The sequence below is a fragment of the Oncorhynchus mykiss genome, chromosome 24, assembly GCF_057628025.1.
Source record: "Oncorhynchus mykiss isolate SJ-2025 chromosome 24, ASM5762802v1, whole genome shotgun sequence".
In the NCBI taxonomy this organism is placed as follows: domain Eukaryota; kingdom Metazoa; phylum Chordata; class Actinopteri; order Salmoniformes; family Salmonidae; genus Oncorhynchus; species Oncorhynchus mykiss.
The window spans coordinates 40,607,932-40,625,726 of record NC_143045.1 but is presented as its reverse complement, the minus strand read 5'-3'; the positions used below and the strand labels follow the sequence as shown (position 1 = coordinate 40,625,726).

The window sequence follows — 17,795 nt, the reverse complement described above, 5'->3', positions numbered from 1 at the left end:
TAAAACACTGGAATGGTAGTTTTGCAATGGAAGAATGTGCAAAGTAGAAATAAAAATAATGGGGTGCAAAGGAGCAAAATAAATAAATAAATTAAATACAGTTGGGAAAGAGGTAGTTGTTAGGGCTAAATTATAGGTGGGCTATGTACAGGTGCAGTAATCTGTGAGCTGCTCTGACAGTTGGTGCTTAAAGCTAGTGAGGGAGATAAGTGTTTCCAGTGACAGAGATTTTTGTAGTTCGTTCCAGTTATTGGCAGCAGAGAACTGGAAAGAGAGGCGGCCAAAGAAAGAATTGGTTTTGTGGGTGACTAGAGAGATATACCTGCTGGAGCGTGTGCTACAGGTGGGAGATGCTATGGTGACCAGCGAGCTGAGATAAGGGGGGACTTTACCTAGCAGGGTCTTGTAGATGACATGGAGCCAGTGGGTTTGGCGACGAGTATGAAGCGAGGGCCAGCCAACGAGAGCGTACAGGTCGCAATGGTGGGTAGTATATGGGGCTTTGGTGACAAAACGGATTGCACTCATTCATCAAAATGAATATCAGCACAGGAGATTACAGTTAATATCAGTATAGGAGATTACAGTTAATATCAGCATAGGAGATTACAGTTAATGTCAGCATGGGAGATTACAGTTATTATCAGTATAGGAGATTACAGTTAATATCAGCATGGGAGATTAGTTAATATCAGCATGGGAGATTACAGTTAATATCAGTATAGGAGATTACAGTTAATATCAGTATAGGAGATTACAGTTAATATCAGCATAGGAGATTACAGTTAATGTCAGCATGGGAGATTACAGTTAATATCAGCATGGGAGATTACAGTTATTATCAGTATAGGAGATTACAGTTAATATCAGCATGGGAGATTAGTTAATATCAGCATGGGAGATTACAGTTAATATCAGTATAGGAGATTACAGTTAATATCAGTATAGGACATTACAGTTAATATCAGCATAGGCGATTACAGTTAATATCAGTATAGGAGATTACAGTTAATATCAGCATAGGAGATTACAGTTAATATCAGCATAGGAAATTACAGTTAATATCAGCATAGGAGATTACAGTTAATATCAGCATAGGAGATTACAGTTAATATCAGCATAGGAGATTACAGTTAATATCAGCATAGGAGATTACAGTTCATATCAGCATAGGAAATTACAGTTAATATCAGTATAGGAGATTACAGTTAATATCAGCATAGGAGATTACAGTTAATATCAGCATAGGAAATTACAGTTAATATCAGCATAGGAGATTACAGTTAATATCAGTATAGGAGATTACAGTTAATATCAGTATAGGAGATTACAGTTAATATCAGTATAGGAGATTGCAGTTAATATCAGTATATGAGATTACACTTCATATCAGCATAGGAGATTACAGTTCATATCAGCATAGGATATTACAGTTAATATCAGTATAGGAGATTACAGTTAATATCAGTATAGGAGATTACAGTTCATATCAGCATAGGATATTACAGTTAATATCAGTATAGGAGATTACAGTTAATATCAGCATAGGGGATTACAGTTCATATCAGCATAGGAGATTACAGTTAATATGAGCATAGGAGATTAGTTAATATCAGCATAGGAGATTACAGTTAATATCAGTATAGGAGATTGCAGTTAATATCAGTATAGGAGATAACAGTTAATATCAGCATAGGAGATTACAGTTAATATCAGTATAGATTACAGTTAATATCAGCATAGGAGATTACAGTTAATATCAGTATAGATTACAGTTAATATCAGCATAGGAGATTACAGTTAACATCAGTATAGGAGATTACAGTTAACATCAGTATAGGAGATTACAGTTAATATCAGTATAGATTACAGTTAACATCAGTATAGGAGATTACAGTTAACATCAGTATAGGAGATTACAGTTAATATCAGTATAGATTACAGTTAATATCAGCATAGGAGATTACAGTTAATATCAGCATAGGAGATTACAGGCTAGAACAGAATAGAGCAAGACCTAAGGGGACTTTTCTGACCAGCATCCCATAGACAGCCCGACTAGCCAAGTTTAGGGTTAATGCAAGGATTTGACAATTAAATATTACGGGTTTGCACGTAAACCACGTCCACTTAGTCCCCCCCCCCCCCCCCCAAAGAAGAGAGCATGCCTACCCCCTAGTGGTTAAAAACAGCTACTGCAGAAAATAAAGCTGTTCTTCCAGTCAAACCAACTCTGGAAAAAAACTCAGACTTGGAAAATAGTGTTGAGCACACATCAACTCGGAATTCCAAGTCGGAAACTCTGGCATCTTTCTAGAACTTCAACTTTCTGACCTGAAGATCACTGACGTCATGAATTGACCTAGTCCCCCCGTCCCCGTCCCCCCACCCCAGTTGTCTTGAAGGTTTCACAGGTTGTCCCCGTTCTCATGAAAACGATGCAGGTGATCCGAGTACCTGAGAAACAGACCGAGGAGAAGACATTGAAAGATTAGAGGCAATCCTAACTAATATCCCAAACACATTGTTGTTCCGCTAGCGCGAAGGAACTCACTTCTTAGCACAGAAGGCAGAGCAGTCTCGACCGATGCTCTCACTCCAGGCAGTCTCATAAAGCACCTGGGAAAACACACAAACACACATTATGACATCAGCAAACATCTCTGAATAGCCAATGGGCACCGGGCTGGTGGGAGGTGAAAGGTCAAAGGCTATACATACCAGGAAGACCAGGCAATGCAGGAAGAGGGTGTAGAAGAATGTAATGGTTCTGGCCATCTTGTTGGAGAGAATGCTACGACCCTAAAACACATGGGTGAATTACAACCCGTTTGTTCACACATCACACAGATCTATATGTCTGTATGACTCACCAGGCCGAGGGTAACCTTGCTACAGATCTATATGTCTGTATGACTCACCAGGCCGAGGGTAACCTTGCTACAGATCTATATGTCTGTATGACTCACCAGGCCGAGGGTAACCTTGCTACAGATCTATGTCTGTATGACTCACCAGGCCGAGGGTAACCTTGCTACAGATCTATATGTCTGTATGACTCACCAGGCCGAGGGTAACCTTGCTACAGATCTATATGTCTGTATGACTCACCAGGCCGAGGGTAACCTTGCTACAGATCTATATGTCTGTATGACTCACCAGGCCGAGGGTAACCTTGCTACAGATCTATGTCTGTATGACTCACCAGGACGAAGGTAACCTTGTCCCAGGGACTGAGGCTCAGGTATCTATGGTGGCGTTCCTGTAAACACACGATGAGTCTCAACAACCAAACTACTGACTGAAACACACCACTACATACTGACCACTACACACCAATACATACTGATCAATACACACCACTACATACTGATCACTACACACTGATCAATACACACCACTACATACTGATCAATACACACCACTACATACTGACCACTACACACCACTACATACTGATCAATACACACCACTACATACTGACCACTACACACTGATCAATACACACCACTACATACTGACCACTACACACCACTACATACTGATCAATACACACCACTACATACTGATCACTACATACTGATCAATACACACCACTACATACTGATCACTACATACTGATCAATACACACCACTACATACTGATCAATACACACCACTACATACTGATCAATACACACTACTACGTACTGATCAATACACACCACTACATACTGATCAATACACACCACTACATACTGATCAATACACACCACTACATACTGATCAATACACACCACTACACACTGATCAATACACACCACTACATACTGATCAATACACACCACTACATACTGATCAATACACACCACTACATACTGATCAATACACACCACTACATACTGACCACTACACACCACTACATACTGATCAATACACACCACTACATACTGATTAATACACACCACTACATACTGATCAATACACACCACTACATACTGACCACTACATACTGATCAATACACATCACTACATACTGATCAATACACACCACTACATACTGATCAATATACACCACTACATACTGACCACTACACACCACTACATACTGATCAATACACACCACTACATACTGATCACTACATACTGATCAATACACACTACTATATACTGATCAATACACACCACTACATACTGATCAATACACATCACTACATACTGATCAATACACACCACTACATACTGATCAATATACACCACTACATACTGACCACTACACACCACTACATACTGATCAATACACACCACTACATACTGATCACTACATACTGATCAATACACACTACTATATACTGATCAACACACACCACTACATACTGATCACTACATACTGATCAATACACACCACTACATACTGATCACTACATACTGATCAATACACACCACTACATACTGATCAATACACACCACTACATACTGATCAATACACACTACTACGTACTGATCAATACACACCACTACATACTGATCAATACACACCACTACATACTGATCAATACACACCACTACATACTGATCAATACACACCACTACATACTGATCAATACACACCACTACATACTGATCACTACATACTGACCACTACACACCACTACATACTGATCAATACACACCACTATATACTGATCGCTACATACTGATCAACACACACCACTACATACTGATCACTACATACTGATCAATACACACCACTACATACTGATCACTACATACTGATCAATACACACTACTATATACTGATCAATACACACCACTACATACTGATCACTACATACTGATCAATATACACCACTACATACTGATCAATACACACCACTACATACTGATCACTACATACTGATCAATACACACCACTACATACTGATCACTACATACTGATCAATACATACCACTACATACTGATCAATACATACCACTACATACTGATCAATACACACCACTACATACTGATCACTACATACTGATCAATACACACCACTACATACTGATCACTACATACTGATCAATACACACCACTACATACTGATCAATACACACCACTACATACTGATCACTACATACTGATCAATACACACCACTACATACTGATCACTACATACTGATCAATACATACCACTACATACTGATCACTACATACTGATCAATACACACCACTACATACTGATCAATACACATCACTACATACTGATCAATACACACCACTACATACTGATCAATACACACCACTACATACTGATCACTACATATTGATCAATACACACCACTACATACTGATCACTACATATTGATCAATACACACCACTACATACTGATCAATACATACTGATCAATACACACCACTACATACTGATCAATACACACCACTACATACTGATCACTACATACTGATTAATACACACCACTACATACTGATCACTACACACTACTACATACTGATCAATACACAGCACTACATACTGATCAATACACACCACTACATACTGATCAATACACACCACTACATACTGATCAATACACACCGCTACATACTGATCAATACACACCACTACATACTGATCAATACACACCATTACATACTGATCAATACACACCGCTACATACTGATCAATACACACCACTACATACTGATCAATACACACCACTACATACTGATCAATACACACCACTACATACTGATCAATACACACCAATACACACCACTACACACCACTACATACTGATCAATGCACACCGATCAATACACACCACTACATACTGATCAATACACACTGATCAATACACACCACTACATACTGATCAATACACACTGAACAATACACACCACTACATACTGATCAATACACACCACTACATACTGATCAATACACACCACTACATACTGATCAATACACACCACTACATACTGATCAATACACACTGATCAATACACACCACTACATATTGATCAATACACACCGCTACACACTGATCAATACACATACTAATCTAACTCGTTCAGTAACATGTTGTTCTCACCTTCTTGCTGAAGGAGGCGAAGGGGTCCAGTCTCTCCTCATACTGGGAGGAGTAACGCACCGTAACCGTGTCATCACTGCCTCCAGCCTGTAGGGGGAGACAGACAGTCAGTCAGGAAGTCAGTCCAGCCTGTAGGAGGAGACAGACAGTCAGTCAGGAAGTCAGTCCATCCTGTAGGGGGAGACAGACAGTCAGTCCATCCTGTAGGGGGAGACAGACAGACAGTCAGGAAGTCAGTCCATCCTGTAGGGGGAGACAGACAGACAGTCAGGAAGTCAGTCCATCCTGTAGTGGGAGACAGACAGTCAGTCAGGAAGTCAGTCCATCCTGTAGGGGGAGACAGACAGTCAGTCCATCCTGTAGGGGGAGACAGACAGACAGTCCATCCTGTAGGGGGAGACAGACAGACAGTCAGGAAGTCAGTCCATCCTGTAGGGGGAGACAGACAGACAGTCAGGAAGTCAGTCCATCCTGTAGTGGGAGACAGACAGTCAGTCAGGAAGTCAGTCCATCCTGTAGGGGGAGACAGACAGTCAGTCCATCCTGTAGGGGGAGACAGACAGACAGTCAGGAAGTCAGTCCATCCTGTAGGGGGAGACAGACAGACAGTCAGGAAGTCAGTCTATCCTGTAGTGGGAGACAGACAGTCAGTCAGGAAGTCAGTCCATCCTGTAGGGGGAGACAGACAGTCAGTCCATCCTGTAGGGGGAGACAGACAGACAGTCAGGAAGTCAGTCCATCCTGTAGTGGGAGACAGACAGTCAGTCAGGAAGTCAGTCCATCCTGTAGGGGGAGACAGACAGTCAGTCCATCCTGTAGGGGGAGACAGACAGTAAGTCAGGAAGTCAGTCCAGCCTGTAGGGGGAGACAGACAGACAGTCAGGAAGTCAGTCCAGCCTGTAGGGGGAGACAGATCAGTCAGTCAGGAAGTCAGTCCATCCTGTAGGGGGAGACAGACAGTCAGTCAGGAAGTCAGTCCATCCTGTAGGGGGAGACAGACAGTAAGTCAGGAAGTCAGTCCATCCTGTAGGGGGAGACAGACAGTCAGTCAGGAAGTCAGTCTAGCCTGTAGGGGGAGACAGACAGACAGACAAGTCAGGAAGTCAGTCCATCCTGTAGGGGGAGACAGATCAGTCAGTCAGGAAGTCAGTCCAGCCTGTAGGGGGAGACAGATCAGTCAGTCAGGAAGTCAGTCCATCCTGTAGGGGGAGACAGACAGTCAGTCAGGAAGTCAGTCCAGCCTGTAGGGGGAGACGGACAGACAGACAGTCAGGAAGTCAGTCCATCCTGTAGGGGGAGACAGATCAGTCAGTCAGGAAGTCAGTCCAGCCTGTAGGGGGAGACAGATCAGTCAGTCAGGAAGTCAGTCCAGCCTGTAGGGGGAGACGGACAGACAGACAGACAGACAGACAGTCAGGAAGTCAGTCCAGCCTGTAGGGGGAGATGGACAGACAGACAGTCAGGAAGTCAGTCCATCCTGTAGGGGGAGACAGACAGACAGTCAGAAAGTCAGACCAGCTTTTAGGGGGAGACAGATGGACAGTCAGTCAGTCAGGAAGTCAGTCCATCCTGTAGGGGGAGACAGACAGACAGACAGACAGACAGTCAGGAAGTCAGTCCAGCCTGTAGGGGGAGATGGACAGACAGACAGTCAGGAAGTCAGTCCATCCTGTAGGGGGAGACAGATCAGTCAGCCAGTCAGGAAGTCAGTCCAGCCTATAGGGGAGACAGATCAGTCAATCAGGAAGTCAGTCCAGCCTGTAGGGGGAGACGGACAGACAGTCAGGAAGTCAGTCCATCCTGTAGGGGGAGACGGACAGACAGTCAGGAAGTCAGTCAATCCTGTAGGGGGAGACAGACAGACAGTCAGGAAGTCAGTCCATCCTGTAGGGGGAGACAGACAGGCGGTCAGGAAGTCAGTCCATCCTGTAGGGGGAGACGGACAGACAGACAGTCAGGAAGTCAGTCCATCCTGTAGGGGGAGACAGATCAGTCAGTCAGTCAGGAAGTCAGTCCAGCCTATAGGGGAGACAGATCAGTCAGTCAGAAAGTCAGTCCAGCCTGTAGGGGGAGATGGACAGACAGACAGTCAGAAAGTCAGTCCAACCTGTAGGGGGAGACGGACAGACAGTCAGTCAGGAAGTCAGTCCAGCCTGTAGGGGGAGACGGACAGTCAGTCAGTCAGGAAGTCAGTCCATCCTGTAGGGGGAGATGGACAGACAGACAGTCAGTAAGTCAGTCCAGCCTGTAGGGGGAAATGGACAGACAGACAGTCAGGAAGTCAGTCCATCCTGTAGGGGGAGACGGACAGACAGTCAGTCAGGAAGTCAGTCCAGCCTGTAGGGGGAGATGGAAAGACAGTCAGTCAGTAAGTCAGTCCATCCTGTAGGGGGAGATGGACAGACAGACAGACAGTCAGTAAGTCAGTCCAGCCTGTAGGGGGAGATGGACAGACAGACAGTCAGTAAGTCAGTCCAGCCTGTAGGGGGAGATGGACAGACAAAAAAAGGTTGGTATGTTGCGGAAAATTATTTCTATTGGACAGCTGCCAGTGTAGCCTCTAGAGGAAGCTACTCACCCTGCCAGGGTAGCCTCTAGAGGAACCTACTCACCCTGCCAGGGTAGCCTCTAGTGGAACCTACTCACCCTGCCAGGGTAGCCTCTAGAGGAACCTACTCACCCTGCCAGGGTAGCCTCTAGAGGAACCTACTCACCCTGCCAGGGTAGCCTCTAGAGGAACCTACTCACCCTGCCAGGGTAGCCTCTAGAGGAACCTACTCACCCTGCCAGTGTAGCCTCTAGAGCAGGGGTGTCAAAGTCAAATGGACGGAGGGCCAAATAAAAAAATCAGCTACAAGACGAGGGCCGGACTGTTCGAATGTTCATTGAAAAATTTTTAAATGACGCATATAGTCTAGTGAACCTAATTGAACCTACTGAAAACCTAACAAATATATTACAATATGATCAGATAAATAAAGCAATATTTTCTTATGGCTCTGTCAGTAATCTTTAATTTTCAACAGACACAAAAGACAAATTTCCTTTATATAAATATCCCCATAACATGAACATTAAATGAAAGAAACCGGTATTCAAGGCACCATCAGTAGACTATATTTTCTATTTTAGCAAAAGTGGGCTAAATTTACTTCAAAGAAAAAACAATAATAGCAATTTTCTATCATCCACTCAACTGAAATATTTTTAAAATATAATTGGATTGAAATACAAAAAAATAAAGTGCAAAAATCTATTAATCAAAAACAACACTTTGTTTAAGGAGAAGTAACATGCAGTGAAAACAAATATTAAATTTTAACTTTTAAACTTGAACTGAGTAAAAACTCTAAATATGTGATTGCACAGTAATGTTCACTTGTTTGAGGTTGAGGGTGATACTTGGTGGTGTCCCATCTTTTCCACAAGTTCATCAATGTTCGGGGTAAGGCTCTGAGCTGAAGAAATCCTCAGAATTGAGTGGAGGTGTTCAGCAGTAAGTCGACTTCTGTGTGATGTTTTGTTCAGGTTCATCAAAGAAAACAGTTGTTCACACAGGTATGTGCTGCCAAACATAGACAACGTTTGAGCAGCCTGGATGCGCAGCTGGGGCATTGTGCCGGGGAGGAAACGGGCAAACTCCGCAGCACCCACTGCCGCATATTTTTCCCTCAGTGCATCATTGCATTGGAGGTCAATCAACTCCATTTAGAGGTTTGGTGGTGAGCTTTCCACGTCAACAGCAAATGGGTTACCGAGCAGTTCCAACCTGCTTTTTTGTGCTTCAAAGTCAGCAAATCGGCGTCGAAAGTCAGTGGTAAGCATACCTATTTTATCAGCCAACTGTGTGCTCGGGAACGCACTGGTAGAGAGCTTCTCTTTCATGGTCTGGCAGCTGGGAAAGTGGCTCAAATTTTCTTTCCGCATCTGCGTCTCCCACAGAGTCAGTTTGGTTTTAAATGCCTTCACTGTACTGTACATATCAGAGATGACACGATCCCGACCCTGCAGCTGCAAGTTTATTGCATTCAGATGACTCGTAATGTCACACAGAAAAGCCATTTCACACAGAAACATTTCGTCTCGGAGTTGTGTTGTGTCTTTCCCTTTGCTGTCCAAGAATAGACAAATCTCCTCACGAAGCTCGAAACATCTTTGAAGCACCTTTCCCTGGCTTAGCCATCGCACCTCTGTGTGATAAGGCAAATCACCATGCTCCGTTTCTAACTCCGTCAGAAATGCCTTGAACTGGCGGTGATTCAAACCTTTGGCTCTGATAAAGTTAACTGTGCGCGTGATGATGCTCATTACATGCTCCATTTTCAAGGCTTTACCGCACAACGCTTCCTGGTGTATGATACAATGATAAGCTGTCAGCTCACCTGTCGCGTTTTCCTCTTGCATCTTTTCCCGTATCTTCGCCACCAGTCCGCTCCTGTGTCCACACATCGCAGGTGCTCCGTCGGTTGTCAAACCCACGAGTTTTTCCCAAGGCAGCTCCATCTCATTTACACATCTTGACACCTCTTCATACAAATCATGCCCCGTAGTTGTGCCATGCATAGGACGTAAAGCCAAAAACTCCTCTGTCACGCTTAGGCTGGAGTCCACTCCGCGGATGAAAATTGACAACTGGGCAATGTCAGAAATGTCGGTGCTCTCATCCACAGCCAAGGAATATGCAATAAAATCTTTTCCCTTTTTCACAAGCTGCTCTTTTAGATTGATGGACAACTGGTCTACTCTCTCGGCAATGGTGTTTCTGCTCAGACTCACATTTAAAAAGAGTTGCCTTTTTTCTGGGCAAACTTCGTCACAAACTTTAATCATGCAGTTTTTGATGAAATCCCCCTCCGTAAATGGCCGGGCTGATTTAGCGATCTCTTCTGCCAAAATAAAACTGGCCTTGACAGCAGCCTGGCCTTGTGATTTGGCTTTTTTGAACAGAGCCTGTCGAGATTTGAGGCCTCGTTTTAATTCCTCTGCCTTTTGTAGCCTTTGTTCCATGTCCATATTCTTGTTTTTGTCCGCGTGTTTCGTTTCATAATGTCGTCTCAGATTATACTCTTTCAGTACCGCCACACTTTCTCCACACAGAAGACACACAGGTTTTCCAGCTACCTTCGTGAACATATACTCCGACTCCCACCTTGTTTGAAACCCCCGGTTCTCAGTATCCACCTTCCGTTTTGCCATTTTTGATGGGTATCTGAAAGTTAATTTTACTGTGATGCTGACGACTGCTGTGCCAATAAATATTGAAATGAAGCAGCCTACTGCTCGGTGCGTCACCTTTGCATTGTGGGAAATGTAGTATTGGTGCGTGTAAAAGATCTGCGGGCTGCCGGCTTGCTGCGGGCCGGTTCTAATAATAAATCAAGATCATCCCAGGGGCCGTAAAAAACCTTCTTGCGGGCCGGATGTGGCCCGCGGGCCTTGACTCTGACATATGTGCTCTAGAGGCTACCATGGCAGGGTGAGTAGGTTCCTCTAGAGTCTACCCTGGCAGGGTGAGTAGGTTCCTCTAGAGCACATATGTCAGAGTCAAGGCCCGAGTATATGTCGGAGTATATGTTCACGAAGGTAGCTGGAAAACCTGTGTGTCTTCTGTGTGGAGAAAGTGTGGCGGTACTGAAAGAGTATAATCTGAGACGACATTATGAAACGAAACACGCGGACAAAAACAAGAATATGGACATGGAACAAAGGCTACAAAAGGCAGAGGAATTAAAACGAGGCCTCAAATCTCGACAGGCTCTGTTCAAAAAAGCCAAATCACAAGGCCAGGCTGCTGTCAAGGCCAGTTTTATTTTGGCAGAAGAGATCGCTAAATCAGCCCGGCCATTTACGGAGGGGGATTTCATCAAAAACTGCATGATTAAAGTTTGTGACGAAGTTTGCCCAGAAAAAAGGCAACTCTTTTTAAATGTGAGTCTGAGCAGAAACACCATTGCCGAGAGAGTAGACCAGTTGTCCATCAATCTAAAAGAGCAGCTTGTGAAAAAGGGAAAAGATTTTATTGCATATTCCTTGGCTGTGGATGAGAGCACCGACATTTCTGACATTGCCCAGTTGTCAATTTTCATCCGCGGAGTGGACTCCAGCCTAAGCGTAACAGAGGAGTTTTTGGCTTTACGTCCTATGCATGGCACAACTACGGGGCATGATTTGTATGAAGAGGTGTCAAGATGTGTAAATGAGATGGAGCTGCCTTGGGAAAAACTCGTGGGTTTGACAACCGACGGAGCACCTGCGATGTGTGGACACAGGAGCGGACTGGTGGCGAAGATACGGGAAAAGATGCAAGAGGAAAACGCGACAGGTGAGCTGACAGCTTATCATTGTATCATACACCAGGAAGCGTTGTGCGGTAAAGCCTTGAAAATGGAGCATGTAATGAGCATCATCACGCGCACAGTTAACTTTATCAGAGCCAAAGGTTTGAATCACCGCCAGTTCAAGGCATTTCTGACGGAGTTAGAAACGGAGCATGGTGATTTGCCTTATCACACAGAGGTGCGATGGCTAAGCCAGGGAAAGGTGCTTCAAAGATGTTTCGAGCTTCGTGAGGAGATTTGTCTATTCTTGGACAGCAAAGGGAAAGACACAACACAACTCCGAGACGAAATGTTTCTGTGTGAAATGGCTTTTCTGTGTGACATTACGAGTCATCTGAATGCAATAAACTTGCAGCTGCAGGGTCGGGATCGTGTCATCTCTGATATGTACAGTACAGTGAAGGCATTTAAAACCAAACTGACTCTGTGGGAGACGCAGATGCGGAAAGAAAATTTGAGCCACTTTCCCAGCTGCCAGACCATGAAAGAGAAGCTCTCTACCAGTGCGTTCCCGAGCACACAGTTGGCTGATAAAATAGGTATGCTTACCACTGACTTTCGACGCCGATTTGCTGACTTTGAAGCACAAAAAAGCAGGTTGGAACTGCTCGGTAACCCATTTGCTGTTGACGTGGAAAGCTCACCACCAAACCTCCAAATGGAGTTGATTGACCTCCAATGCAATGATGCACTGAGGGAAAAATATGCGGCAGTGGGTGCTGCGGAGTTTGCCCGTTTCCTCCCCGGCACAATGCCCCAGCTGCGCATCCAGGCTGCTCAAACGTTGTCTATGTTTGGCAGCACATACCTGTGTGAACAACTGTTTTCTTTGATGAACCTGAACAAAACATCACACAGAAGTCGACTTACTGCTGAACACCTCCACTCAATTCTGAGGATTTCTTCAGCTCAGAGCCTTACCCCGAACATTGATGAACTTGTGGAAAAGATGGGACACCACCAAGTATCACCCTCAACCTCAAACAAGTGAACATTACTGTGCAATCACATATTTAGAGTTTTTACTCAGTTCAAGTTTAAAAGTTAAAATTTAATATTTGTTTTCACTGCATGTTACTTCTCCTTAAACAAAGTGTTGTTTTTGATTAATAGATTTTTGCACTTTATTTTTTTGTATTTCAATCCAATTATATTTTAAAAATATTTCAGTTGAGTGGATGATAGAAAATTGCTATTATTGTTTTTTCTTTGAAGTAAATTTAGCCCACTTTTGCTAAAATAGAAAATATAGTCTACTGATGGTGCCTTGAATACCGGTTTCTTTCATTTAATGTTCATGTTATGGGGATATTTATATAAAGGAAATTTGTCTTTTGTGTCTGTTGAAAATTAAAGATTACTGACAGAGCCATAAGAAAATATTGCTTTATTTATCTGATCATATTGTAATATATTTGTTAGGTTTTCAGTAGGTTCAATTAGGTTCACTAGACTATATGCGTCATTTAAAAATTTTTCAATGAACATTCGAACAGTCCGGCCCTCGTCTTGTAGCTGATTTTTTTATTTGGCCCTCCGTCCATTTGACTTTGACACCCCTGCTCTAGAGGAACCTACTCACCCTGCCAGGGTAGCTCTGGAGGAGCCTACTCACCCTGCCAGGGTAGCCTCTAGAGGAACCTACTCACCCTGCCAGGGTAGCCTCTAGAGGAACCTACTCACCCTGCCAGTGTAGCCTCTAGAGGAACCTACTCACCCTGCCAGGGTAGCTCTGGAGGAACTTGATCTTCTCGTAGAGTTTGATGTTGTCGGCACGCAGGCTGTCCAACTCACTCTGCAGGGCCTGCATGGTCACCTGCATGGAACGACTCTCCTGGAGGACACAGAGACAGAGAGGGAGGGAGGTTAGAAAGTGTGTGTGTGTGTGTGTGTGTGTGTGTGTGTGTGTGTGTGTGTGTGTGTGTGTGTGTGTGTGTGTGTGTGTGTGTGTGTGTGTGTGTGTGAGGGACTCACAGCCTCCAGCTCCTGGTTGCGTGAACGGAACCTCTCTCTCTGGCTGGAAATTATGGAGAGAAGAGAGTCCATCTGGCCTTGAGGCAGCTCCCCCTGGGGGGCCATGCCTATGCCTGGGGGGGGGGGGACACACACACAGCAGCGTTGGATACACACAGCAGCTTTAGATCCACACAGCAGCTTTAGATACACACAGCAGTTTTAGATACACACTGCAGCTTTAGATCCACACAGCAGCGTTGGATACACACAGCAGCTTTAGATCCACACAGCAGCTTTAGATACACACAGCAGCTTTAGACACACACAGCAGTTTTAGATCCACACAGCAGCTTTAGATACACACAGCAGCTTTAGATACACACTGCAGTGTTATACACACACACACACACACACACACACACACACACACACACACACACACACACAGTACCTGCGAACATGGCAGTGGCCTCTTTGATTGGCTCAGGGATGGTGTCAATCATGCTCGTCAGGTCAGCCCCCTGGTAGAGAAAACATCAAATCAATATTTACTTAAAGTACATTTAAAATTGCAACAAACTTTACAATAATAAGATAAGAAAATATTAAACATGGGAACATTTGGGTTTAAGGCCCGATTCTGTTAAGTCAAACAATGTTAAGTCAACCTCTCGTCTGAATTGGCCCCTATATTCCATATTTATTATGGATCCCCATTAGTTTCTGTCAAGGCAGGAGCTACTCTTCCTGGGGTTTATTATGGATCCCCATTAGTTCCTGTCAAGGCAGCAGCTACTCTTCCTGGGGTTTATTATGGATCCCCATTAGTTCCTGTCAAGGCAGCAGCTTCTCTTCCTGGGGTTTATTATGGATCCCCATTAGTTCCTGTCAAGGCAGCAGCTACTCTTCCTGGGGTTTATTATGGATCCCCATTAGTTCCTGCCAAGGCAGCAGCTTCTCTTCCTGGGGTTTATTATGGATCCCCATTAGTTCCTGCCAAGGCAGCAGCTACTCTTCCTGGGGTTTATTATGGATCCCCATTAGTTCCTGCCAAGGCAGCAGCTACTCTTCCTGGGGTTTATTATGGATCCCCATTAGTTCCTGCCGAGGCAGCAGCTACTCTTCCTGGGGTTTATTATGGATCCCCATTAGTTCCTGCCAAGGCAGCAGCTACTCTTCCTGGGGTTTATTATGGATCCCCATTAGTTCCTGCCAAGGCAGCAGCTACTCTTCCTGGGGTTTATTAGGGATCCCCATTAGTTCCTGCCAAGGCAGCAGCTACTCTTCCTGGGGTTTATTAGGGATCCCCATTAGTTCCTGCCAAGGCAGCAGCTACTCTTCCTGGGGTCCAGCAACAGTTATATACAGTTTAAAATATGACGTGATAATACATTTCATAACACTTTACCCAATACATTTAGTGTGTTGCCTCAGACCACTACTGGTCAGAGAGGTTAAGCTGTCAGAGGTGAAGGGTCAGAGAGGTGAAGGGTCAGGGAGGTGAAGGGTCAGAGAGGTGAAGGGTCAGAGGTGAAGGGTCAGGGAGGTGAAGGGTCAGAGAGGTGAAGGGTCAGGGAGGTGAAGGGTCAGAGGTGAAGGGTCAGAGAGGTGAAGGGTCAGAGAGGTGAAGGGTCAGGGAGGTGAAGGGTCAGAGGTGAAGGGTCAGAGAGGTGAAGGGTCAGGGAGGTGAAGGGTCAGAGAGGTGAAGGGTCAGAGAGGTGAAGGGTCAGGGAGGTGAAGGGTCAGAGAGGTGAAGGGTCAGGGAGGTGAAGGGTCAGGGAGGTGAAGGGTCAGAGGTGAAGGGTCAGGGAGGTGAAGGGTCAGAGAGGTGAAGGGTTAGGGAGGTGAAGGGTCAGAGGTGAAGGGTCAGAGAGGTGAAGGGTCAGAGAGTTGAAGGGTCAGGGAGGTGAAGGGTCAGAGAGGTGAAGGGTCAGAGGTGAAGGGTCAGCGAGGTGAAGGGTCAGGGAGGTGAAGGGTCAGAGAGGTGAAGAGTCAGGGAGGTGAATGGTCAGAGAGGTGAAGGGTCAGAGAGGTGAAGGGTCAGAGAGGTGAAGGGTCAGGGAGGTGAAGGGTCAGAGAGGTGAAGGGTCAGGGAGGTGAAGGACTAACGTCAGCATCAGGGCGTAACATGGAGGACATGGTCTGGATGCTGCTCAGGTCGTGTTCCAGTTTGAGGATGAGCGCTCTCTGCTCGGCGCTGGTCCGGACCGCAGACGAGAACTCCAGCTGCAGGTCTGCGTAGCGTCCTACAGAGGAAAGGACACAGAGGACAGCCGGTCAAACACACGACATCACAGACCACCGCCAGTGCACACGGATACAACACACGACGACTTCCAGTCCTACTTAGCACGTCGATTGTTCGCTCCCCAGGCAAGTCACTTACTGGTTTACGTAAACAGCCATGGGTCTCCATCAATCCACGAGACATTCTACCTAGCAGTGTCGCTTCAGAGGGTCCCTTCAGAGGGTCCCTTCAGAGGGACCAGAAATCTTCCAATAAGTTGTTGTTCTTTTTCTACAGAAAACATCACACTTAATGAGTTCGACATGATATATTCTGTTGTCGGACCATCATAGTTGTAGTGAATAAGGAGAGATACATTGTGATGACATTAAGAATGAATGAAAACAAACCTGGCCTCGCTTCGGGCTGACAAACACACAGAGACAAAAACCTGCATGGACAACATGACACATAGCATACAATAACGCACTGTTCACACAACGTGTGGTAGCCAACACCACTATCACCGATAGCGACAACAACAGTGGCACATCAAAGGTTACAGGCTCGTGGTGTTGAAAGGACAGCTACCATCGTACCTGTGTCTCTCTCGGTCTGTGTCTCTCTCTCTCTGTCTGTGTCTCTATCTCTCTGTCTGTCTCTCTCTCTCCCTCTCTCTGTCTGTCTGTCTGTGTCTCTCTCTGTCTGTGTCTCTCTCTCTCTTTGTGTCTCTCTCTCTCTGTGTCTCTGTCTCTGTCTGTGTCTCTCTCTGTCTGTCTGTGTCTCTCTCTGTCTGTGTCTCTCTCTCTCTGTCTGTGTCTCTATCTCTCTGTCTGTCGCTCTGTGTCTCTCTCTCTCTGTGTGTGTGTCTCTCTCTCTCTTTCTGTGTGTCTCACTCTCTCTATGTGTGTGTCTCACTCTCTCTGTGTGTCTCTCTCTTTCTGTGTCTCTCTCTCTCTCTCTCTCTCTCTGTGTGTCTCTCTCTTTCTGTGTGTGTGACTCTCTCTCTCTCTGTGTGTCTCTCTCTCTGTGTGTGTCTCACTCTCTCTGTGTGTGTGTGTCTCACTCTCTGTGTGTGTGTGTCTCACTCTCTCTCTGTGTGTCTCTCTCTTTCTGTGTGTGTCTCTCTCTCTCTGCGTGTGTGTGTGTGTCTCTCTCTATCTGCGTGTGTGTCTCTCTCTTTCTGTGTGTGTGTCTCTCTCTCTCTCTCTCTCTCTCTG

At 45.0% G+C, this 17,795-nt stretch overlaps 1 protein-coding gene across 1 annotated transcript in view; it reads right to left on the bottom strand.

Moving 5' to 3' along the window:
- Positions 1-2,147: 2,147 nt before the first annotated feature.
- The window catches only part of LOC110503435 (protein CASP-like), a 158,008-nt gene continuing 142,360 nt past the window's right edge, over positions 2,148-17,795 (bottom strand). Inside the window, exons 15-23 of the mRNA XM_036962155.2 lie at positions 16,458-16,594; positions 14,800-14,869; positions 14,367-14,479; positions 14,110-14,226; positions 6,055-6,141; positions 3,206-3,262; positions 2,722-2,802; positions 2,555-2,619; positions 2,148-2,457 (exon numbers count right to left, since the gene is read on the bottom strand). Of these exons, the coding sequence (XP_036818050.1) occupies positions 2,409-2,457; positions 2,555-2,619; positions 2,722-2,802; positions 3,206-3,262; positions 6,055-6,141; positions 14,110-14,226; positions 14,367-14,479; positions 14,800-14,869; positions 16,458-16,594 (776 nt within the window). The 3' untranslated portion in view covers positions 2,148-2,408. The remainder of the gene's footprint in view (positions 2,458-2,554; positions 2,620-2,721; positions 2,803-3,205; positions 3,263-6,054; positions 6,142-14,109; positions 14,227-14,366; positions 14,480-14,799; positions 14,870-16,457; positions 16,595-17,795) is intronic.